Here is a 26,680-nt window from a genome sequence, read left to right as displayed (position 1 = left end):
TGTACTTGAGGTACTAGCTCGGGCAATTCGACAACATAAGGAGGTCAAAGGGATACAAATTGGAAAGGAGGAAGTCAAACTATCATTATTTGCAGACGACATGATCGTCTACCTAAGTGACCCAAAGAACTCCACTAGAGAGCTCCTACAGCGGATAAACAACTTCAGCAAAGTGGCAGGTTACAAAATCAACTCAAGCAAATCAGTGGCCTTCCTATACTCAAAGGATAAGCAGGCTGAGAAAGAAATTAGGGAAATGACCCCCTTCACAATAGCCACAAACAGTATAAAGTATCTTGGGGTGACTCTTACCAAACATGCGAAAGATCTGTATGGCAAGAACTTCAAGACTCTGAAGAAGGAAATGGAAGAAGACCTCAAAAAATGGGAAAACCTCCCATGCTCATGGATCGGTAGAATCAATATAGTTAAAATGGCCATTTTGCCTAAAGCACTATACAGATTCAATGCAATACCCATCAAAATCCCAACTCAATTCTTCACAGAGTTAGAAAGAGCAATTATCAAATTCATCTGGAACAACAAAAAACCCAGGATAGCTAAAACTATTCTCAGCAACAAAAGAAAATCTGGGGGAATCAGTATCCCTGACCTCAAGCAATACTACAGAGCAATAGTGTTAAAAACTGCATGGTATTGGTACAGTGACAGGCAGGAGGATCAATGGAACAGGATTGAAGATCCAGAAATGAACCCACACACCTATGGCCACTTGATCCTCGACAAAGAGGCTGAAAACATCCAATGGAAAAAAGATAGCCTTTTCAACAAATGGTGCTGGTTCAACTGGAGGTCAGCATGCAGAAGAATGCGAATTGATCCATCCTTGTCTCCTTGTACTAAGCTCAAATCCAAATGGATCAAGGACCTCCACATAAAGCCAGACACTCTGAAGCTAATAGAAAAGAAACTGGGGAAGACCCTTGAGGACATCGGTACAGGGAGAAAGTTTCTGAACAGAACACCAATAGCGTATGCTCTAAGAGCAAGAATTGACAAATGGGACCTCATAAGGTTACAGAGTTTCTGTAAGGCAAAGGACACCATCAAGAGGACAGATCGGCAACCAACAAATTGGGAAAAGATCTTCACCAATCCTACATCAGATAGAGGGCTAATATCCAATATATATAAAGAACTCAAGAAGTTAGACTCCAGAAAACCGAACAACCCTATTAAAAAATGGGGTACAGAGTTAAACAAAGAATTCTCACCTGAAGAACTTCGGATGGCGGAGAAGCATCTTAAAAAATGCTCCACTTCATTAGTCATTAGGGAAATGCAAATCAAAACAACCCTGAGATTTCATCTTACACCAGTCAGAATGGCTAAGATTAAAAATTCAGGAGACAGCAGGTGTTGGAGAGGGTGCGGAGAAAGAGGAACACTCCTCCACTGCTGGTGGGGCTGCAAATTGGTACAACCACTCTGGAAAGCAGTCTGGCGGTTCCTCCGAAAACTGGGCACCTCACTTCCAGAAGATCCTGCTATACCACTCCTGGGCATATACCCAGAGGATTCCCCACCATGTAATAAGGATACATGCTCTACTATGTTCATAGCAGCCCTATTTATAATTGCCAGATGCTGGAAAGAACCCAGGTATCCCTCAACAGAAGAGTGGATACAAAAAATGTGGTATATCTACACAATGGAGTACTATTCAGCCATTAGAAACAATGAATTCATGAAATTCTTAGGCAAATGGATGGAGCTAGAGAACATCATACTAAGTGAGGTAACCCAGACTCAAAAGGTGAATCATGGTATGCACTCACTAATAAGTGGTTATTAACCTAGAAAACTGGAATACCCAAAACATAATCCACACATCAAATGAGATACAAGAAGAAAGCAGGAGTGGTCCCTGGTTCTGGAAAGACTCAGTGAAACAGTATTTGGCAAAACCAGAACGGGGAACTGGGAAGGGGTGGGAGGGAGGACAGGGGAAGAGAAGGGGGCTTACGGGACTTTCGGGGAGTGGGGGGGGGGCTAGAAAAGGGGAAATCATTTGAAATGTAAATAAATTATATCAAATAAAAAAAAAAGACAAAAAAAAAAAAAAAGGTGTCTTGGATTTCCCTTTCTTTATGGGAATTGAAAGTTAATGAACTGCAATAAATATCTATACTATGTCATTCCTATAGCTATAAGTAATTATGTCTTTGGTCTCTACCTACCCCAAGAGACATATTTACTTCACAAAAACTAAGACATTAGTTTTTAAGAAAGATAAATTCTCAGGTGTTTCACATCTTGACAGTTGTGTAGTTTCTTAAAGAAAACTCCTATTCTCTGGGTCAACTACTGCTTTTTAATTCTTTCTCATTACCTCTGTTCCTTGAATTCAAATCTTGTGTGCGTGCACGTGTGTGTGTGTGTGTGTGTGTGTGTGTGTGTGTGTGTGTGTGTATTCTATGCAGAACAAATTCCTTTTGCTGTGTGCAAATTATTTAACCTCAAAAACTGGCTTTAATTCTTTGTTGAGGAAAAGGAAAAGACTGAATATGTGCTGAGGTCAACTCTAAAATGCCACTGTGTGATTCATTTCTTTGACCCAATACCCACACATTTTGAGCCCTAATGTTATGAGTTTATCAGTCCAAAAGATTCATTTTGGTTTGGGGCAGACTAGGTCTATTTCAGACATAGTGACCTTAGTTGGCTGTATACATGAGGGAGATGCCATGACCCACTTAAGCATCTGTTCAATAATTCGCACCTTGTTCAATGGGTGCTGTAAGTGTCAAACCAAAGCTGTTAGTAGACATTCTTTGAAATGTATATTTCAGCTGCAAAGTCACTATTTAAGAAACAGACCATTCTAATAATATTTTTCCAATAAAGTCAATACTTATTCTGTAATTTTACCTGAGAGAGAGAAAAATAAAAGAATAATAGGAAGGGCTTTCACATGGAGCTTTAAACTAGCTAGAAAAAGTGGCGCTCAGTGAAAACACATTAAAATTCTATTTTCCTTTACAAGTGTTTGGTGCAGATGACCCCCACTGATCTTAAATATATTTCTGTATCTCTAACTGAATAGAGGTTTTCCGTACAGCATGTTCTAATGGCACTCTGGCCTTTAGCCAACAAGGCACTGAATAAGGCTATTTTTAAAAATACAGAAGCTGGGAACAGCTGCAGCAATCAAATTTGATAAAAACAGAGAGGAACTTTGCTATTTTTTTTCTCCTAACGGTTTGTCCAAGTTTAGTCTTCTTTCATAGAACTGCTTTTGTCCTGTTGTATGAAGGGCTACAAGACCAATACAGTAAAGCCCTTTTAAACAAATAACTTCTATAAGAATACAACTAAAATGAATCATTTTCCTTTGTACTAAGAGTATCAATGCAGTGGTGTTTTGAACTATTTTATTTAAAGTTATATGTCTTGTATGAGTAGGTAGAAGAAAAGTGAAACACTTGAGTAAAGTCTGCAATCAGAAAAAAAAAAAAAAAAAGGCTTGGCATCCTCAATCCCCAAGAACAATTCCATAAAAGGGAAGATAAAGCCCTTTGTTTCTTAGTGTTAAGAATCGGAACATTTTCTCTTGAACATCTCTTACCATCTCCAGTGCTGGAAGCTAAGGCTAGAGATACTTCCGGTGCTTCAGTTTGCTTCTCATGTTAATATTTGTCAGCAGAATGCTGAACATTTTTTTCTTTTCTTTCTTTCTTTCTTTCTTTCTTGCTTGCTTGCTTGCTTGCTTGCTTTGTTTTTTTGTTTTTTTTTGTTTTGTTTTGTTTTTTTGAGACAGGCTTTCTCTGTACAGCCCTGGCTGTCCTGGAACTCACTCTGTAGACCAGGCTGGCCTTGACCTCAGAAATCTGCCTGCCTCTGCCTCCCAGAGTGCTGGGATCATAGGCGTGTGCCACCAACACCTGGCTATGCTGAACTTTTCTAAACCCTGGAATCACATAGGTACTGAAACTTTGCTGAGATAATGAATTACTTTGTAAAATATAAGGGATTGTGTAACTCCCTCAATAGGCCTGCATCGAATTGCTTCATTTTTGAGATTTAATCTCTTTGGAAACTTGCAGTACAAGAGTAATAAATACCATGATATTACTGGACACTGAGAATTTGTATAGTGATAGGTGGTTAATGCTGTCTAGGTGTTGCCTATGAAAAATGAGTTTTTCTGCTAACTCTGTAATTGACATGCAAAGGATATTGTATTTCTTTAAGTATTTACAAATGAAATCAATTTAAAATTCCATTCAAATAAAACTACTTGTGACAACACTAATCCAATTTAGTAATCCAGGGCAATAGTACAATTCTTTTTCTGTAGACATAAGGTTATGAAATAAAATTACCTTACAGCCTGGGAACGAGGAGGGGAATTAGCTACAAAATGGAAGGAGTCAGGTGTCCACAAGATTATTCTTATTTGTTAAGAGGCAGCCCATTAGATAGGATCGTCCATCTGTCAGCAATCTGTCATAAGCTTTCAAACAAATAAGACAAACCCAGCAGAATCTTTCCTGACCAGAATAATTCTTTCCTAGAAGCAGCATGAGTCAAGAACTGTTGTATAGCAGGAGATGCTTCTAGAAAGGGTATTCAGTTTTTTAAGAAAACAGACTTTTCTCATCTGGGTTCATGAGGAGAGATTGACTGTCTTTCATTAAAACAAAACTCCTTAAGCACTCTTATGAACACATCCAATACACACACACACAGACACACATACACCACACACATGTATACACATATATGCACACACACTGTTTTAAATAGGAACAGTTATATTCATAGTGCAGAGAGCCTTAAAATCAGTAAGCTTTCAAGGGATCTCTGGCAAGATACCAGATTTCAGGATACAATCCTATATTTTATTGGCACTTAAAGGTTCCAAGTAAGAAATTGCTGGAATTTGATTCTGCTTAGCAGTCTAACCTTTTCTGTGGAGACAAACTACCAGAAGAGGAAGATTTACTTCTGACCAGTGATGCTTTTATGCACAATAACTCCAGCTATAATCAAGTCTTTCAATCACTTACTAGAATATGCAATATTTATTTGTAAGCAGGATAGACTGTATATCAAAATATCTCTGATATACAGAGAAACACAGTATAAATCACTATTCTCCATCACTATATTTTGTCTTTATTTGACCTCACATCATTGAGTTTCTATGTTCAAGAGTACCATGTTTTGAAGAGTTTGATGCTAAAATGAAGGAAAGCAGAAGTATCTCTTTAAGTTCTGCATTTTTAGGAAAATAACTGATATTCTTCATTCTTCTGGAGAGTCTTAGAAAACCCAGATAGTGCTTTTAAAGTACCCCAGGATTTGCATCCCCATTAGATTGAGATTTAAATGTTTTTGTTTTGTTTTGTTTGAAGCATGTAAGGGTTGCTGGTATCCCTGCTGACTGTGCTCCTTCACTGGCCTCAGTGTTAGGGTGCAGATGCCCCTCCAAACGCTATTCAGAATCTGCTGACATCAGCCTTCATCATGAGCACTTGCTTTGTTCAGTGATGGCACTAATATGAGGAGACACATGAAGTAGTTTGGTTTATAGAAGGGGGCAGAGGAGGCAATGCCCTGTGCAAACATTCCCACACACTAATGGCTCATTCACACAGAAAACAAGCGCGAGCCTTCAGCCCCTCCACAAAGCTCCGAGAGAGCAAGTACACTAGAGGGCCCAGAAGCAGCAGTGTTCCATTCATTCTCCCCTCTCCTCTCACACACTCTGCTTACATTTGCTGATGCTACACACTGAGGCTAGAAGCCATGGGTGACTGTGGGAAATCTTTAAACTAGTTCTCTATGGGTCTTGTGAATGAAGTGATTTCTTGGTTTGAGTGTCCCGTGGTGAAGATCATTTTTCAAGTGAGCCATTGCCAAGTGATTTACAGGCTCTCAACTGTTCTCAGCACAATGGGGAGGTTGTTACAATGCACCATAGGTTTGTACTCTTGTTAGATCATTGTAAAAAGGTTCAGAATTTTAAAATGAAAACCCTTATAGGAGTAGTCAGCTCTGGTTTTCAAAAAATCAAATGGCATTCAATGAGACAATTAAAGATAGTCATGTGATAACACTGTGTGTGTGTGTGTGTGTGTGTGTGTATGGGTATATGTATACATATACATTAAACGATTCATGCACTTTTTAGATTTTATAGGAAGTAGACCCATCAGAATCTTCTCTTTCTGAGATTTTTAAATAAATATTTTGGACAGAAATAATCTCCAAATGTTGGTGGAATTTCTTAACTTTGGTACAGAGATTCATCTGAACTTTAGTTCATGTGACTTAGCACAGTCTTCATTGGTGTATATTTTTTGTATTAATAAACTTTTTGTTTGTTTTATTATAGGAATAAAATCTAAAATATTTAGTATTGTTAATAGAATGACTTTAAGATGTAGGACTTTGTAGCAGTCATTATTTTTTCCCAATAAGTCTTACTGTGGGTAAGTCTATACAACAGCAAGAAATTGAACCCAAACATGCCTCATTGGAAAACCATATTTTTCAATCATATGTGAAAACTTTAACACATGTTATATGATTGCCATCAGTCAGATGAGGATAGTAGTATTAACCTCAAACACTGTTGGGAGTTTTATCTAGGAGAATGTCTTTGAAGCCTTTAAAAGAGAGTATGTTAATAGCAAGCATGCAATGTATATTGTAGCCCTTCCCTTCCCTCAATTGTTGATGTTATACAGTCACACAGTATGGTCATTAAGATATGAAATATCTGCCACTGTGTTATAAACAGACATCAGGATACTAACTTATTACTTAAAGTCACTCCAACATCAGTCCCTTTTAAACATTGCATCTTCTCAATACTGACGGCAGAGATAAAGCTTGAAACATGTAAATTAGAAAGCAGTGGACACTTGTAACTAGGGGAAAGAATCTTTGAAGTGTTCTCATATGTATTTCTTTTAACCTTGAACTTTTAAAAGTTTATTATGGGAATTGGTTTGTATCTCACTTAATCTGTATGCTTGGCCTAACATACATTAAGACCATTGGCCATCAGTTAAATCTCCAGCACAAAAATAAATAGTTAAAAAGAATAGATCACTCAGACTCCTTGCTCAACGTCTTAAACTCTTGCTAGATAAAGTAAACATTACGGAGAAGCATGTACTCGACATATGTGCAGAAGATAGAGCGTCATTGATGGTTAAAGGCCAAATATGGACTTGGTAAGTGGTGATGTAATTAGGAATTCATTGTTATGATAAAATGCACCTGCTGGTTAACCCCACATCTCCCACAGTGGGGTAGCATGCTGCTGGATGCCATGCACTAGAAGGATTTTCCTGCTCTGGTCCACATCTCTCTCCTCCCCCTTCAGGACAGATTATTCTGAAATGCTACAACCCACACTCAGCCTGCATTTGCAGTGCACCCTCTTCTGTTCTCTCGCATATGGCCGTCTGAAACAATTACATAATGAGACATATTATCAGTGCCTGCCTGTCAAGATGAAGAGACTATGAATAAATATTACCCACTTATTAGCTCCACTCCTCCTGTGCTCACTGATCTATCTGTGCCTCCGAGATTCAGATTTTACTCTCATATCCCTGGTATCCTGTGTAATAAAACAACAGTGCATTACCAATATCAGGACAGAATTTGAAAAACCAAAGGCTGGGCTGGGACTGAGGCTAGAAACAGAACCAGCCTACACCATGTTAAGCACCGGGATCTGTCCCCTGTATCACAGAAACAAACCAAGCGAATCTTACGTCCCCTTTGCTATTCTTATGAAATGTGCTGACTTTTCTAAGGTTAATACTGAGTAGACTTCTCTTTCTTATTTCATAAATATTATCTATAACAAAGTTAAAGAGAAGCAGGATCTAGCTCAGGAGACAAACACACATCCTAAATCAGATATTTTTCATTTGTTTATTCATTGTGTGTGTGTGTGTGTGTGTGTGTGTGTGTGTGTGTGTGTGCATGTCACAGCTTATATCTAAAGGTCAGAGGATAATTTGTATTAGTTTGTTTTTCTCCCTACCATGTAGATTTAGGGTTTTCATCAGGCTTGGCCAGGACTGAAAACAGTTGGCTCTACTCTGAGCCATTTCACTATCCATTGGGATTACTCAACAAGTGACATCCAGAAGGAGTGATTCACCTAGATCTCTAGGTCTGGCCATAATTTTGCCCTCCTGTCTGTGAGCTGATTTTTTTTACACTTGAAAAAGTGAACAAAAATTTAATAACTGAGCATAAAGGAGTATGCTAGCTGTCCTAGTTCTTTTGATATAAATTGGAAACATTGCTATTTTATGATAAACCTATATTTAGCAAATGGATCATGGCAGATCTTGCAATACATGAATATGGTGAGACACCATGGTTTCAAACATCTGGTGGCCACATGGGTGTTGGAATACTGACATATGTGCCCAGACATTATGCCTTCAAGGCCACTGACATCATTTATCTATAAGTGCAAACTAGAACAGAAACATTTGTGATCTGAAAGAGTTAATATTTCTCTTCAGCACAGGTAAACAAACATTTTTGTAGAGGCCCATACAGTGAACATTTTTGAGATCCATATTGTTCCTGACACAGAACACATCCATCCTGTCTTTGGAGTGCTAGATAGCCATAGGACTAAGGTAATTATGAAAATTAGCTCACCAGCAATGAAATTTTACATAGTTCTCATGTCACACTTTATTATTATTAAATATTTAGCACTCATCTTATGTGTGTGCTTGTGTTTGTGTCACTATTAATTCATAACTCATGTACAAAGAGACAATGCAGTGGATTTTTGCTCAGGAGCTATAGTTTGTTACAACTCTTCTAAAATGTACAAAGGATTGGCAAAGATCACATTATTTCATTAAGTGAATGTTATTGTACAGTGTTTTGCAAGGACATCCAAGCTTAAAATTTGGCTAGATGTGAGGTAAAGAGATCTTCTATATTTTAAAATGTTCTACAAATAGAAACAAATTCGACAATATACAAATGGAAATTATTTGTCCAAAGTCAGTTAAGATCTTAATCTCAATGATCACAGGTAGACAAGTGGGTCACATAGCATCAAAATGCCATCATATTATAGGAGCCAGTTTTACAGCTCAAATGCAAAGTTGTTTGGGTTTTTATTTTTGATATCCCTTTTCATTCCTCCTAATACGTAAGTAAAAGGAATATAGTATATATTTATCCTTGATTGTGTTCCTCAATATTCTCTGATTGCCCAAGAACTCTTTTTATACAGGGGTATGAAAATTCAAAAGTTCAAATCCTCTGAATTTGTTAGATATATCTTCTCTACTGATTATTAACATTAGAATTGACTTGCAGGGTATTTTTTCCATGGAGAAGGAGACAAATTAAAGATAAAAATCAGCAGGAGGGTGGTAGACAGTAGCAATATGGTGTGGGTGTAGACAAACCCTGTGATTCATAGAAAAGTTAGGGCTCACAGATCAACTCTGTTGTGAGAAGCTGCCTCATTTGTAGAATAGTTCCCAGTCTTAGATCATTAGAAAAATGCATAAAATCTCACCTATTTCGGAGTTGAGCAGTACAAATCACAACCCCAAATCCATGCTCCTTCTGTGGGATGCACTTTCTGTCTATTACCTGGCACACATCTGGGCCCTTGGCACCTGCCACGATGCCACTTTCTGGTTGACATATACCTAAGAAATGTGAACACTAACACCCAAACTATGAAGCCAAGCACATTTGAGTGCCGGCTACAGCTGAAAGAATATGTTTCTATTCCCTGTCCATCTGTTCTTGGCAATAGAAATTTAAGCTAAAAACAGAGAATAAGCTTCTGAGAAACAAGTCTAAATAGGGTGAAAGCAGAAAGATGGATGGATGCTCTAAGGTTTCAAACCTAAGCCATAGCTTGGAAATGCAGGTTTTGTAGATGAATGGTTGTTTTTATTTGGGACTGCAATGTAAAGCTTTTTAAATGACATTCTTTCATCATTCAGTTTAAAATACATTGGTTTGTCCATATATTCTGTTCTGAGTATCTACTGTTATACTTTCTAGTGATCGTGAACCTAGTGAAGTTTAAAGGTTTCAAGGTGCTCTTCAGTGTGACTGAATCCTGTTGACCATGAATCACTAGGAACTCAGAACTCTGAGCTATCAAACACTCCTTAGTAATGAGTGAAAGCTCTCTGTACAAGTTGGATCCCATACAAACACATTCGCTTTTCCCCAAGCTTAACATTGACTTTGCAGAGTTGCCAAGCATTTATCTTGTGTAATTGCTGTGGCTTCCCACTGTGTGCTGCCTCCTCCAGACTTCCTTTTGCTATTAAAACAGCACCAAATTATTTATTTACAACTATAAAAAAAATACCAAGAACATAACAGAGAATACCACACTGGGTATGATGGCATGTACCTTTAATTTCAGCAGAACAAGAGTTTATCTGTGTTTGAGCCCATCCTGTTCTGAATGTCAAGTTCAACGCTACCATGTCTACACATTGAAACACTGTCTTGAAAAAAAGAAAGGAAGGAAAGAAGGAAGGAACAAAGGAAGGAAGGAAGGAAGGAAGGAAGGAAGGAAGGAAGGAAGGAAGGAAGAAAGAAAGGAAGAAGGAAAGAAAGAAAACAAAGAAAACAAAATTAAATAAAAAAGTCAAAACAGAGACCATCACAAATAAAGGACCATGTGTAGTCACCACAGTATATGTATCCTATTAGAATCTCAGCACTCTGTTCTATAAATGAGCTAGTATACTCTCAAAGTGTGGGGGCAGATTCCCCTGAGATTTAACTGGTTAGAGGAGACATGCTGTTTTCCAAATGAGTACAAACATTTAAAAAGAGTCCGTGACTTACAAAGTGCAATGCTTGGGAGAAATGCATCTATATTGTTAAGTGTCTCCTGTGCATTATAACAGTGTACATTGTTTACACTTCTAAGTGAGTGGGTTCAACTTTGTCATCATCATTTTCCTTGGTATGTGAATATTGAAAAAGTGATCCTCTAATTTTCAGTTTTGTTATGTTGGTTTAAGTGTCAGTGATGTTTGCCTTGTGGTATGTGCTTAATAAATACTTAAGAGGTGACACCTAGAAGTTTCAGTCCCTTTCTGGAGTCTCTCTTAATAATAACAAGATGCTGTTTGCAATCTGCTAATTATCTCATCTGTTCTTAAATGTCATTCTTGTAGAGTATATATTCCTTAGGCTGAGGCAATAGTTCCAAAAACTTCTATCATTTCTTTAACATCAACACTTACCTGGTATGCAAGCCACTTGATGAAATAAGACACCGTCTTGATAACCTATGAAATAAGCTTCAACTCCATGATCTCCAAGTTCTCTTGTTTGAGGAATTTAACAAAATCATGTCTAACAGCAAATCTGTATGCTGTATTTATAGTGATGAAATGTGTATTTTGCTGCCAAATGTGTGATGTGGGCTGTATAGCTCTTCCGTGTATACATGTGGAATAACATCAAGTTTGTTGATGTTAGTAACTACTGGTATGTTTCTTTTGGTATTATTTGGCTCTGAGTTTGTTCTTCCTACTTGTTTTAGAATAAACTGACAGCAAATAGTTTTCCAAAGAGCTTCAGAGATTAGTTATACTAACACAGAAGCATAGTGTTTTTTCATTGCTTTTGATTTTCAAGACAAACACTTTGTGAAATGGCGTGTGTACATTCATAAGATATAGTGTCATTCTGTGGATTTGCACATGCACTATAATTGACCAGGTTTCTGTTGTCTTTCAGATCTGAGTGACCAGCTGCTGGAGGTTGTTGGCTTGGAAGGAGCAATGGAAATGGGCCAAATATACACGGGCCTGAAAAGTGCTGGCCGGCGGCTGGCTCAGTGCTCCTCAGTGGTTATCAGGTAGTTCTTTAGCTCTAATTGACAGTGTGCTTTGACATGACATAATACCAAGTTAACAAAGAGGATGCAAGACAACTGATAGTGATATCTATCTTATTTTTGTTTCAAATGCTCAATTATTACACTTTATTATGTATTTCAAAATGATAGAAATTAACAAATTTTATAATCTTAGTATCTACTTCTTAGTATCTACTTTTATTTATTACCATGATATTTGGTTACATTTTTATAACTGTGGCCAAAACAAATGAGAAAACATATTATAGGAGGGTAGGTTTATTTTGCTCAGAGTACATGAGTGTCAACACATCATGCAGGAAGGTTGTGGCAGATAGGTGGCTGGATCATGGTACCCAGGATGGATAAAAGGGAAGAGGCTAGAGATAGCATATTCCGAAGGGCCTATTCCCAGTGCTCAACCTCTCCCAACAAGGGCTATCTACTGAAGCTTCTAGAAATTCCCAAAGTATTAGTTAGGATCCTAATATTTAACATGAGTCTATGGAAGATATTTCCAATTCAATCATAATCTATGGATGTACCAACTAATATGTGAGTTTAATCTACCTCGTGTTCATTCACACTCAATATACTGAACCACAAAAGATATTACTAAACAAATTATCCAAAGGGGAAAAGCAAGCCAAAATACTCTTCTTCTCTTAAGTTACAGTTTTTCTCATGTGCTAAAGCAGAGCATTGTTCTTGGGAGCCTAAATTACAAATAGGCTCATGCTAAAGTTTCCAACGTTTGAATTTTTCATGATATTTCATCTATAGAAAAACATAGAATGTGCTTTGAAGAAAATAAAACAACAAACTGTGGTATAGATACATTAAATATTATTTGGTGAATGTGTTGGTCCTAGAACATCTCAGAAAACCAACACGTTTTTGTTAGGTTTGCAATGCATGTGGTGGTGGTATTGTATGTGTCAACAAGGAGAGTCTTTGGTGTTAAGAACTCTAATAGTGTCTTTGGACACAAACACTGGTATTTTCATTTGGCATTCAGAATTATTCTTTATGTCACCACATTTACCAGGAAGCTTTTAACATTCTTGTGACCAGGGAACCTTTCAGTGTTCATTAATAGTTAATGAAATACCCCTTTCAGAAGAGGTCAGCAGTGATCAGATTTGCCTTTCTTGGACTTATGTTTTACGGATAATCTGTTATATTAAATATTTTAGCATTATAGTTAAGGAGATTTTTTTCCCCAGGACAAGCAAGTCACTGCCAATGCAAATTGATGGAGAGCCATGGATGCAGACCCCATGCACAGTGAGTATCAAATGGACAAGAATCATTACCAGTATTGCCTTTGCTTTCCAGTGATCATGTGTTTCTATGGCTATGTTATCCCAGTATCTAATTTTTTTGTCCTATCTTCTCTAGGAACTATTTAGCAATTACCTTTCTTCTCTTTATTTATACAGAGAAGTTATTGCATGCAGTCTGGAAGCACTATCCACCCTTGTCAGAGACTTAACTTAAACCTAACTTCAGATACCAAAGACCAACTGTAAACTCTGAGACATAGCAAAATAATGACAAAATGTCTTGCAATTCTCTTAGGATTAATCTTCAAACACATAATAAGGAAACTGTTTATGAGATTTTGACATATATGAAAGAAAAAACTGCTGATGTACTATTAAGTAATGGCTTTGTTGTTTCTGAGCATTTCTTATAGTTACTGGAGGCTAATATGTTCTAGGTAATAAAATAAAGTAATTCTTGTTTTTTGTTGATAACTGCCACTCTAATAGAAGTAAGATAGAGTCTCAAAGTTTTGATTTGCACTTATTTGAAGGACAGTCAGTAGTTGAATATTTTTTCTTCAAGTTTATTACCTCTTAATAGTTCATAATTTTAAAAAAATCTGTTTATCTCATTAACATCTGTTCACTGGGTTGTTTAATTTGTTAATTATTTAGTTATCTTCATATTTTTGTGTATTCCAGACAGAAAGACTTGTAAGTTGGACAGCTAACAATTTTTTCTCTCATTCTGTAGGCTATCTCTGTATTTTTTTTTTTTTTGGTTAATTCTCTTGATGTTCAGAAACTTTTTTATTTCGTGAATTCTCATTTGTTAAATGTTTACATTATTTCCTGAATAAGGAAAGTCCTATCCAGAGTTTGTTCCAAAACCTATATCTTGAAGTGTTTGCCCTACTTTCTCCTTCATCAGTTTCAGAGTTTTGAGTCTTATATTAATGTTGATTCATTTAAAATTGATTTTTTATAAGATGAGAAGAGGAGGAAAGCAGGAATCTAGCTTTATACATCTACATGTAGATGGAGATCCAGTTTCCATCACCATCTGATGCAGATGCTTAGACTGCCGATTTTCAAATGTTTCCTGCTGTCTCTTACTGTAAATTACACAGATCCTTTATTTTTTTTTACTTACTAGATTTTATGCATTTGTACTTCATCTGGCATTCTTTAGACTCTCTGAATGGCACTATGATTTTCATACTTATATTCTCATGGACTTTATGTATTATCATTGTTAGAGTTACCAATTGTCATAGCTAGGGTTACTATTGTGATGAAGCACCAAGAATAAAAGCAACTTGCGAAAGAAACAGTTTACTTAGCTTACATATCCCAAGTCACAGCCCATTGAGGAAATCTATGACAGAAATTCAAATTGAGCAGGAATCTGGAGGTAGGATCTGGTGCAAAAAACATGGAGGGGTGATGCTTAGGGTTTTTTGTTTTTCTCACCATAACTTGCTCAGCCTAATTTCTTATAGACCCAGGATTACCAACTGATAATGGGCTTGACCTACTTGTATCAATAACTAAGAATGTGCCCTATAAATCTGACTACAGCCTGATTTTATGGAGATCTTTTTCTCAATTGAGCCTCTTTCTTCTGTGATGATTCTAGACTGTGCCAAGTTGATAGAAAAGTAGCAAGCAGAATAATGGTGGTGGCAATTGTGCTCTTGGCAATGGCATTGATGTTCGGAATGTTAGTGGTAACAGAAGTGATGATAATGGCGATGATATACTAAAAAACAATAATAGTAGTGATGATGGTTATGGTAGAAATTGTGGTACACTTGTAGTCATGGTGGTGATCATTTTGTATTATGTAGAATGGCAATGGTCCTGGGAACACTAGTACACTTATCTGTCATGGAAGACCATTGTTGTTGAGTCATGGTCACAAGAGAATAAGTAAAAATAAAGCAAAAAGAGTTAAACCAAATCTCTTTACATTCTTTCAGATGCCACAGTGGTCTTGAATAAAAACCCCTGATACTTCATACTCTAAGACCTGTACATGTCCAGATATCAAAATACTTGATCAGTAGATCTCAGTAGATCTAATTCTCTCTGTCTCTCTTTTTCTGTTTCTCTCTCTCTCTCTCTCTCTCTCTCTCTCTCTCTCTCTCTCTCTCTCTCTCTCTCTCTCTCACACACACACACACACACACACACACACACATACACACACATACATTATATTTAACTTCACATTTATGAATCAACTTACTGAACTTACTGAGTAGGGTAAACTAAAACATTTTGTCTTATTCTACAGTGCTAATATATAGCAGAGTCTTAACTAAAGCCATGCAGTTGGACCCGAGGGGGCTGCAGCTTCTTTAAGCTTCCCACAGCCATCCCAAGGTGATAAACTCCTGGGTGCCTCCAGACCTCTCCTGGGTAAGGTCTAGGGCAAGGCACTAGCTTGACTTTCTAGTTCTGCAACTAGTTGACTATGTGTATGAATATTTAATTAAATTTTTGGAATAGGTTTAACTGACTGGCATAAGCACTTCTGACACTGATTTGAGCTTTCCTTCCAATTAGGAGCAGTATACTCACTTCACCTACTAATTATTATGATCTACAATTGTCAAATTAATAAGTTTATACAATTTAAATTTAATTTTCTCTTTTTATAAATGTACTTATTCATTTAAAACATTTATTGTGGCTTATAGTGGGCCAAGAGCTATACTACTCTTTATTACTGTTAATTTGAATTTTGGAATATTCTACTTTTCCTAGAACCACATGGGACTTTGAACTTTAAATTTTATTTTAACTAAAGAGAATATTTAATATTCTTAGCAGTTGTATAGCTTAACTAGAGAGAGGGTTTTTTTCCTTCAATAAAATAGCACAATGTTTTTCTTACAGAACATAAGAAATTATAGAATGTTAAAATTCTTTGCTAAATTTAAATATCCATAAGCTGATATTCAATTTATGAAGGAGTTTCTCTAGTTATAATTTTAGAGAAACCAGAAGGTCTGTTTTCTTTTGAATTGCATAGATGGTGGAGAAGGGCAAAAAATGCATATGTCTTGAGTCTTAAATCAATTAATATAAGTTTTATAAAATCACAATAATATAGATAATTGAAATGGATTGTAGTGATAATTGTTTAACAATGACAATCTTCCTGGCAGCAGTGAAATCACATTGGCATTAAAATAGGTTGGATGTTTTATCAAATGAAAAATGTTAAGTAATGTCAGGGAAAAAAATCAAAGTAATGTTTATTTATAAATTGTACCAGAGCTCCATTACAAATATCAATAAAAGCCAAAAGAAAAAAGAGAGATTTAAATTCATATTTCATAATTCCTTTCATGATTTTCTAAATTCTCCCACTAAGAAACAGTTAACTAGCCCTGTGATTATAATATGTTAGTATTCTCAACAGTGACAAAGAATGGATATTAGCCTAGTACCAATGTCTTCATCATTTCAGTAAGCATATCTAACGCAGGAGACAAGTCTGTGTTGGTGTGGATGGTTTGGAAGAGCTGCCTATCCAGCCTGTTTTTACTTTCTAACTTCTTTCTCCTGAGCACACAGAACATCCTGGCTTTATTAGCCATGTGTTCACATAATGCAAAGAGCAGCCCAGAAAGTGAAGGAAGACAGAATCCAAGAAAAGGATCAGGCACTGCAGTGACCATCACAGATTTCCTTTCATATCTGTGCACCTGACGCACCCCACTTCTTGCGGTTAATACATTTTTGTTTATTTTATTTCATAGGTTATTTTATTTATTTACATTTCAAATGTTATCCACCTTCTCAGTTAAACCCCCTATACCCTCCTCTGTCCTCCCTGCTTCTATGAGGGTGCTCCTCCACCCACCTACACACTCCCACCTCACCTCCCTAATGTTCTCCTAGGTTAGGTCATTGAGCCTCTGCAGGACCAAGGGGCTGCCCTCCCATTGATGCCAGATAAGGTCATCCTCTGCTACATATGAGGCTGGAGCCATGGGTACCCCCATGTGTACTCTTTGGTTGGTGGTTTAGTCCCTGGGGGCTCTGGGGGAATCTGGTTGGTTGATGTTATTGTTCCTCCTGTGAGGTTGCTAACTCGTCAGCTTCTTCAGTCTTTCCCCTATCTCCTCACTGGGATTCCCACAGTTAGTCTGATGTTTGGCTGCATGCATCCCCATGTGTATTTGCCAGGCTCTGACATAGCCTCTTGGGGCTATACCAGGCTCCTGTCAGCAAGCACTTCTTGGCATAAATAATAGTGTCCAGGTTTGGTGTCTGCAGATGGGATGGATCCCTAGGTGGAGCAATCTCTGGATAGCCTTTCCTTCAGTCACTACAGTCCTTGCAGTTTCTTTTGACAGGAGCAATTCTGAATTAATATTTTTGAGTTGGGTGAGTTGCTCCATCCTTCAACCTACCTATCTACTAGATATGGTCTCAACAGGCTCTCTCTCCTCTTTGTTGGTTATTTCAGCTAATGTCTTCCTCATTGGGTCCTGGGAACCTCTTTGCTCCCTGCCATCTGGAACTTTCTAGTGGCTACCCACAGTTCCCCATCCCCCACAGCTACACACCTCTATTCAAATTCCTGACCCTCTATACTTCTCCCCCTGCCCCAGTCTCCTCCCACACCTGATTCTGGTGCCTTTCCCCCTCCCCCACCTCTCTCCCATCCAGATGCCTCCCTCCACCCTTCCATTATTATTTCAGAAACCTTGATTACAGCACCTCAAAATACACCATGTACCTGCTTTCTTGCACATTCCCCCTTACAGATATTAATGATTCTTGCTCTTCAGCATTATTTTGAGCAGGTAGATCCATTACTAAGTTCTTCCAGAGCTGGAAATCTGAATTCTCTAAACCACATTCAATATCCCCTAAACCAAAAACAAAAACAAAAAAAAAGTCCATTGAATTACATAATTCCATGTCTGCAATCTTTTCCTTTCTCTCCAACACCACCAGAATCATCTTAAATTTGCCGCATTAAATGTCTGACATCTGAATTCATACATATACTTCTATAGTCATAAAGGCTACACCTGCTCGTGCTCCCATCCCCCTTGTTACTCCCTTTTCTTACCTTGCTGATTGTCTTTAATATGTTCACTGTGAAACATAGTTTCACCATAACCCTTTCCACTTAGAATTTTTCAGGGGTTTCTGGATGAATACACATTACATTTTCTTTTCAATAGTTTCTTCTTCTACTTCCTCTTTTCCATGTACTTCCCAAGGTTCTGGATAAATTTTTTTTCCTTTCCTTACAACAGACACAACTTGTTCTTTGGGACAGTCCTTGCTATTACTTTTCCACAGAGCATGTTGCAGGTATTACCCTTCTAGTACACATACACACACACACACACACACACACACATACACACACACACAGACACACATACACATTCTTCCTCCTCACTTCCTCAAGCATCAGCTCCGTATCTGCTGCCTGTGATAGCACCAACCACGTTATATTGAATATACAGTCATTTCCCCTCCATGTAGACATAAATTCCCTGTAGTCATGGACTATCATTTTGGTCCTCCCTGTACTCTCAGGATACAGCTCTTCTTCCTGAATACTTTGGTTGCCAGTACCAAGTAAACTTTGAATTTATAAATTTCTTAAATACTTCTTGGGGTAGTATAGCATTTTAAAACATGCTTTCTACTAAATCTTCTTTCACTGAACATAATGTAGTTTGGCTAGCAATTCATTCACATATTTTCATATCTAAATACATGTTAAAGTTATTTTGAGTTATCTTTATTCATTATATTCTCAAAGCAAAGAGCTTGAATGTATCATGAAAGGAATACTTTCCCAATCTCAAAAGATTAAACCCTTCTGTTTCCTGGTGTGGTATAGCTTAAGCTTCTTTGGTTACTTCTATGTTATTGGTTGTGTATTTATTAGACATATCCTGGAGACTGTATTCTGTAAAGGATGTGAAATTCTGATAGCTGAAAGCTGTGTGTCAGTCATTACACCTTCATAAAGCATGATGCCCATAAAGTTTTAATATGACATCATTTTGCTTCTTTCCCTATGATTAAGGACAAAAAAGGTTCCTGGAACTTTCTTCCATATTGCAGAGAATAGAAAGTCATGAACAGATCATCATTGACTGGTGAAATTTGAATGTTCATTGGAGTGATAGCTGGCATCAAGTCTCAGAGCATTTAGAAGTGGATGTTCTCCTGAGCCCTTCTGTAATCCTCCCTTGAAACCTACTTGCTCCATTTTGATTTCCAATGTGACTAAACTGTGTTATTTATAGCAGAGGGACACCTTTTGTCAAATAGCATTTTCATCATTATTTGATAATGGTCATTGAGTTATATTTCTCGATCTAACCAAAGCCATCACTCACACCACTGCTCCAAGTCAAACTGAGCACCACTCTTGTGCCACTATGGCTCCTGCGATCCCCAAGTTCAATGTCTCTTTATTCCTTTTTGAGTACAATTCAGTATCATTGTCACAGTGTTACATTATCTTCTCAGTACAACCTCACACAGATCTTCCCTTGATGTCCTCCTTGTCTTCTCCTCTAAAAAGGGGAAGGCCCCACTGTATCACCTTCCCACTGTAGGACTAGCAACAACCGCTCTGACTGAAGCCAGACAAGATACCCCACCCAGTTAGGGGAACAGAACCCACACACAGGCAGCAGATACAGGGACATCCCCTACTCCAGTTGTTGGAGGACTCACATGAGGAAGAAACTATACTTCTGATATATATGTGGGGTGGGGGTGGTAGGTCCAGTACATGCTCACGCTTTGGTTGGAGGTTCAGTCTCTGGGAGCCACTAAGAGTCCAAGTAAGTTATCTGTTAGTCTTCCTGTGGAGTCCCTGTCCTCTTTGTGTCCCTCAGTCCTTCCTTTAATTCTTCAACAAGACTTCCTGAACTCTATCTAATGTTTCGCTATGGGTCTCTGTACCTGTACCGGTTGGCCGTTGGGTGGAGCCTCTAAGAGGAGATTTATGCTATGTTCCTGTCTGTAAGCCTAACAGAGTTTCATTAATAGTGTCATAGATTGGTTCTTGCCCATGAGATGGGTCTTAAATTAGGGAAATCATTGGTTGGCCTGTTCCTCTGTCTCTGTTCTATCCTTGTACAACATGCAGGTGGGTCACATTTTAGGTCAAGGGTTTTGTGGGTGGGATATAGTCCTTATCCCTCCACTGGATGTCCTGGCTGGATACAGGAAGTAACCACCCATATATCCATATACCTGTGGGATCCATATACCCCAGTGCTAGGAATGTCAGCTAGGATCGCCCCATTAGTCAGCCTGGGTTGAGCACATGCTCTAGGTCTCTAGTACATCCTAGAGATGCCCATCCCTAGCCCACTAGTGACTCCTTTTCTCTCTTCCCTGCTCTCCCTATACTTGATCATACCCCAGTCCAGATCCTCTCCCCCAGGATCTGTGTGAGAGTATACTGGGAGGAGAGGATGCTTACATTGGAATGTAAAGTGAATAAATAAATAAATAAATAAATAAATAAATAAATAAATAAATAAATAATCCTCCCAGGCCTGAGACCAGCTCCTGTGGGCTGTGGGAGTATTTAGAGATTTCCTGGTGTTTCAACTTCCTTTTGTGCTATACCTGAAATCCCATTTTCTATTTTGAGGTTCTCTTGTCTCCAAGAAAGCTGTCCATCAAACTGTAGCCTCTTCCTCCTGCTATCCAGTACTTAGGATTGGCATAACTTTCCCTAATCTTGACTTTAGTTTGTTTGTTTGTTTTCTTTTATTGGAAATAAATTCTTTTCTCATGCACTATATTCCTATCATAGTTTCATTTCCCTCTACTTCTCCCAGTTACTCTGCGAGGTAGTCTTCTATAACCATCTTTGTCTGCTGCAAAGTGATTTTTCCTTTTTTTATTCTATATACTTTTATTTACATTTCAAATGATTTCCCCTTTTCTATACCCCCACTCCCCCAAAGTCCCATCAGCCCCCTTCCCTCCCCCTGTTTTCCTACCCAACCCTTCCCACATCCCTGTTCTGGTTTTGCCCTATACTGCTTCACTGAGTCTTTCCAGAACAAGGGGCCACTCCTCTGTTCTTCTTGGACCTCATTTGATGTATGGATTATGTTTTGGGTATTCCAGTTTTCTAGGTTAATATCCACTTATTAGTGAGTGTATACCATGATTCCTCTTTTGAATCTGGGTTACCTCACTTAGTATGATGTTCTCCAGCTCCATCCATTTGTTTAAGTTCCACTATGTTCATAGCAGACCTATTTATAATTGCCAGAAGCTGGAAAGAACCCAGGTATCCCTCAACAGAAGAGTGGATGCAAAAAATGTCATATACATACACAATGGAGTACTATTCAGCCATTAGAAACAATGAATTCATGAAATTCTTAGGCAAATGATTTTCCTTAATGAGGGGTGAAAACTAAATTTGTCTGTGAGTATAAGAAGTATTTAGAGTGCAGTTAGGAAAGTAACAGTAGTAGGTTCTCCTCTAGGATCCTGGATCTCCCTCCAGGTGGCCATCTGTAGCTGGTTAGGTGTTCAGGGGTAGACATCATTCTCAACCTGTTGGGTGAACATTAAGTCCAATTAAACAGGTGTTGGTTACTGCCAGGATATGAGTATCACAGTTGCATCTTTATGGTTATCTTAGTTGCTAGCCATTTTTTTTTTATATCATAGGCACCACAGCTACATAGGACTAATGATTGCTTTAAAAATTCCAAAAGATTTCCTGGCTTCTTCCATAGCACCTTCTGGTATTATAAAAGTTTGACCTTAGTGAGAAGGATTTTAGCTCAGATCCAGCTCAAATCTTAGTTCTGTGTCCAGGGTGTTTAGTGTCTTTCTCCATAGGTATTTTACTTTACCCACTGGAAAGCAACCAATAATTAGAGCAATAGCCTATAATAGTCCGGGTGTCTCTTGAACTATGTTGGCTAATAACTCAATAAAAGGTTTCTCATGCCCAGTACTGGGAGTTGCTTAAATATTCTTTGACACTTGTGCAAGCACTACCAGCCAAGTAATCCTTATCTTCATGGAATGGATTTCTAAGATCATCATCCTCTTGATTTCTGTCATGTTTGGCTCTTAGGGTTCTTGAACTCCTTCTCTACCTAAAAACCTAAGACTTTAGTTTCCTGGATTAAGATTGTAGGGTTTTCTTTTTCATACAGTATATTTTGATCATAGTTTTACCTTGCTCTCTAATTGTCTCTCTAATTTTCCCTACCTCTCTACCCATCTAACTCCTTAACTTCTTTCTTGCTATCTTTAGAAAACAAACAGACAAGAAAAGAAATAGCCCTGCTGAACACTTAAAATGGTGCCTACTCTGAGGGTGTGGGAGATTCGTGTCGACAGGACTCTTCACTCTTCTGAGGCCACATTTTTTTCTATCAGAGAAGGTTTCTCCTCTTTTGTCTGTTTGGTACCTGTCTCTGTCATGCAATTGAAAAAGTGTCAGGATGGGAGGCACTGGTGTTTTGGGAGCAAGAGGCACACCATTACTCTCTGATGTAAAGGTTTCTCATTTCCTACTCCATGAATGAGGAAAAGAAGAGTTCTCTTGGGCATTTCCATATGTACTTTATATGCATCATGTCTTCTTTAAATAAAATTGTTGTCTTTAAATGCAAGCCAGGAAGAACAAGAGAGGTGGACTGTAATTCATGCTCTCAATAATTCCCCTGATCTGCCTAACTTGCTTTTGAGCCTCTTCTGATAGCTGCCTCAAGTTGTCTGCCCAGGGTCTGTTGTACATTCAGGGGACAGTGTAGTGCCTCTGACTCAATTTTTACTGATGGAGCGATTTATTGCCTCGGGCTGTTTTGGGATCTGTTTAAATTCCCTCCATCGTCTCAGCATATTATCATCCACAAGTGTCCATCTGCTGACTTGGAAACTTCACAATATACTTTCCACTTCCGTATATCTTACAGAACCACTAAACAAGTCTTATAAATACCCTAAAACTGTTAAAAAATCTTACCCGATTTGAAATTTTTCATTCAGTTTTTTCTCCACACCTAGCCCTGAATGTAGACAGTTTAAGACAGTGTTTCATTGTTTGAATTAAAATAACTCATGATGACAGCATTAACTCTCTCACCTATTCAGATAGCACTAATATTCCAGGTAATGATTTAAATAAGAATGTAGGATTTTTCTTTAAATATAGATAGAGACATTTCCATGACTGCTGGAGTAATAAATAAGACCTTTAGACTGTGGCTTTCTGGCTTAGTGGTATTCAAGTATATGAGGCAATTACAGGACTTTCCTAACCTGTTTTCTATGCTACTTATGTCTTATGCACCTTACACTTATTTGCCAAAGGATAAAAGGTTCAAAAGAGGAAACTCTGAAAGTTTTTATGTATATAGTTGATGAGGAAAGAAGTGTGTTTATACAATAGACAGGCAGTCCAGGGAGATGCCATGCCACACACGTAATTTACCCTGAAGCAGGGTGTTGACACAAACCATTTTTTATTGGATATTTTATTTATTTACATTTCAAATATTATCCCCTTTTCTGATTTCTCCTCTGGAAACCCCCTATCCCATTCCCCCTCCACCTCTTTCTATGATGGTGCCCACCCACTCCTGCCTTCCTGCCCTGACATTTGCTGCCTTCCTGCCCTGACATTTCCCTATACTGAGGCATAAAACCTTCACAGTACCAAGGGTCTCTCCTCCAATTGATGACCAACAAGGCCATCCTCTGCTACATTTGCTCCTGGAGCTCCATGTATACTCTTTGGTTGGTGATTTAGTTCCTGGGCATTCAGGGTGGTCTGGTTGATACTGTTGTTCTTCCTATGGGTTGCAAACCCCTTCAGCTCCTTCAGTCCTTTCTCTAACTACTCCAATTTGGACCAATGGCTTTATATTTGCCAGGCTCTGACAGAGCCCCTCAGGTGACAACTATATCAGGCTCTTGTCAGCAAGTAACTCTTGTTACAAGCCATTTTAAGAAGGGGTTATTTTAATCACCTTCTCAAAGGCCCATGCAAAGTTGAGAGGTGTGAAGTTGCTCTCTGTTTGAGAATAGCATGTAAATAGACATTTCATATAGTATATTAGACAACATAACAGTAGTGCCTGTTGTATTTTATGTGCATATATTGCTTCTTATTTTCATTCTTTATATATATATATATGTATATATATATATGTATATGTATATGTATATGTATATGTATATGTATATGTATATGTATATGTATATGTATATGTATATGTATATGTATATGTATATGTATATGTATATGTATATGTATGTAAGTTATATATATATAACTTAAACACGGTGCTATGGACCTATAACCAGGCTTGTTTTAATCTGGCTATGTAGCCAAGAATGACCTCGAATTTTCATTTCTTATTCTCTACCACTCAACAGCTGAGAATACTCGAGTGTGCCACTATGTCCAGTTATATACATTGTGGGCTCCTAAAACCTAGGGCTTCATTCATGCTAGCCAAGTACTTTACCAACTGAAGCAAATTCCTAGATCTTTTGTTTTGTTTTTTTAAGAAACAACAGATATTCATTTTTTTCTTTTTCTTAAAGTCATCCCCAACATGAATCCATTTTCACCAAGAAGCTCCGTCAGCCAAAATAACAATATGCAGGAAAGATTTAGGACAGAAGAACAGAACAGGACAAATTTGAGCACCAAAACCACAACTAGATATGTTTTCTTTGGTTTTTGATTTTGTTTTTTGGTTTTTGTTTTTTTGTTTGCTTGTTTGCTTGTTTAAGTTCACTGACCAACAAGCCGGAAGACTAAAGTCAAGTTTCAAATTCTACGAAAGGCTTGACAAAACCTCGGCCATTTTGTTAACTTTTCATCAGTTTTTATTTAAAAGCCATTCTAGGTTTTACTATTTTAAATGTTATTTTGAGCAAGCTGGCATCTGCAACTGAAATAGTCAACTTTTCTTGCACTTTAGCAGAAATTGCATGCAGTCAGAAGTTAAAAATACTTTTCACTCCTTGAAAGCAACGTTATGGAACTTCTGCAAGGAGAGAGGGAAAGCTACTTTGGAAGTGCGGTGTGTCTCTACATCCGCGGGAGGAAAATGAAGGCAGGCCAGAGCTGTGTCTCATCTTCTGTCAGACCCATGTCCTCTGGATGTCAAAGTTACTTCAGCTTCTTAAAATGACTTCCCTATAAATTTTTAAATGAATTATTTTTTAAATTATATTTACATTGGTCTTCTGTGTCCATGTATGCTTGTGTGAAGGTGTCATATCTCCTGAAGCTGGAATTAGAGAGAGTTGTGAGCTTCCATGTGGGTTCTGGGTCTTGAACCTGAGTCCTTTGGAAGACTAGTCAGTGCTCTTAACTTCTGGGCCATGTCTCCAGCCCAAAACTTTCTTACTTCTGACACCAGTTACTACACATCACAAATAAATACTGGAAGGTTCTTGAGATTATTACTGATTGTACGTAGTAATACAAAGAAAGAAGCAGTAAGGGTTTCATTGTATAAGCTATGAATTGTATTTATTGCAGTTAAAATTTCTTCCTAGGTGTTTTGCTAGTTAGGGTTTGGGGGATTTTGTAGTTTGTTTTGTTTTTGTGAGACAAGATCTTTCCATATAGCCCTGGCTACCCTAGAACTTTTTATATAACCAGACTGTCCTTGAATTTACAGGTATCTGCCTCTCTGGACTTACTGGATGTATGGATTAAAGATGTGTACTGCTATGCCTGACTTCATTCTGTTTCATATTTATAGTAACTTGTCCATGATCTTAGACATAAATCCATATGATTTTATGATCAGACAAAATTTGAAATAGGTTTAAGATTTGAACACAGCATAGAGAAAACAAAATAGTGTTTTTGCTGTTGTTTTCCATCAGAATTTTCATATGGACTCACTGGAAAATGATGGTATGACACAATAAGATGGAATATTCTTTATAATAACCTAAAAAGAAAATCACATTAGAATTAAGGATAGAGTAGTGATATTAATGTTATCATTAAATTTGCCTAACTTGAATCTTATCATTGCCTTACAGTAAATTGATTAACTTTAAATACTATTAAATAATGATTGAAGTACTAGGTTGATTTGTTTTTCTAGTAACAAATGTCTGGAGAGTTTGTTATGAATATTATTTTCCTACTAAAAGTTACATAGCTACTGTAACTTAGCACTCCCTAAGTTGACAGACACTAGTTTCCGAGAATTTTGTACGGTTCTAATGGCTGACTTTAGAAGGGGTGGAAGGGATCCAGCAAGGAGCAAATATAATTTTAGCTGTGAATGAAAAATGAATAATCCATACATTATAAGTAGAAAATGCAAATAGTGAATATTTTTGATGTGCCTAGAAATTGGACTGGGTCTACACACATTTCTCTGACTACCAACAGGCTAGAGGAAGAAACAGAGATCTCAGTTTGTCCAGTGGTATAGCCACTGATGCATGGGGATAGTAGAGGGCAAAAATCATCATGTACATTTTTGAGATTGTCAAG

At 37.7% G+C, this 26,680-nt stretch overlaps 1 protein-coding gene across 1 annotated transcript in view; it reads left to right on the top strand.

Annotated features, from left to right (window-relative positions):
- Positions 1 to 26,680, top strand: part of Dgkb (diacylglycerol kinase beta) — a 750,451-nt gene that overhangs the window by 707,106 nt on the left and 16,665 nt on the right. Inside the window, exons 23-24 of the mRNA XM_052185925.1 lie at positions 11,761 to 11,881; positions 13,108 to 13,168. Of these exons, the coding sequence (XP_052041885.1) occupies positions 11,761 to 11,881; positions 13,108 to 13,168 (182 nt within the window). The remainder of the gene's footprint in view (positions 1 to 11,760; positions 11,882 to 13,107; positions 13,169 to 26,680) is intronic.

The sequence above is a fragment of the Apodemus sylvaticus genome, chromosome 6 (assembly GCF_947179515.1).
Source record: "Apodemus sylvaticus chromosome 6, mApoSyl1.1, whole genome shotgun sequence".
Taxonomy (NCBI): domain Eukaryota; kingdom Metazoa; phylum Chordata; class Mammalia; order Rodentia; family Muridae; genus Apodemus; species Apodemus sylvaticus.
The sequence above is the reverse complement of the archived record's forward strand: the minus strand, read 5'-3'. Positions and strand labels throughout refer to the sequence as shown.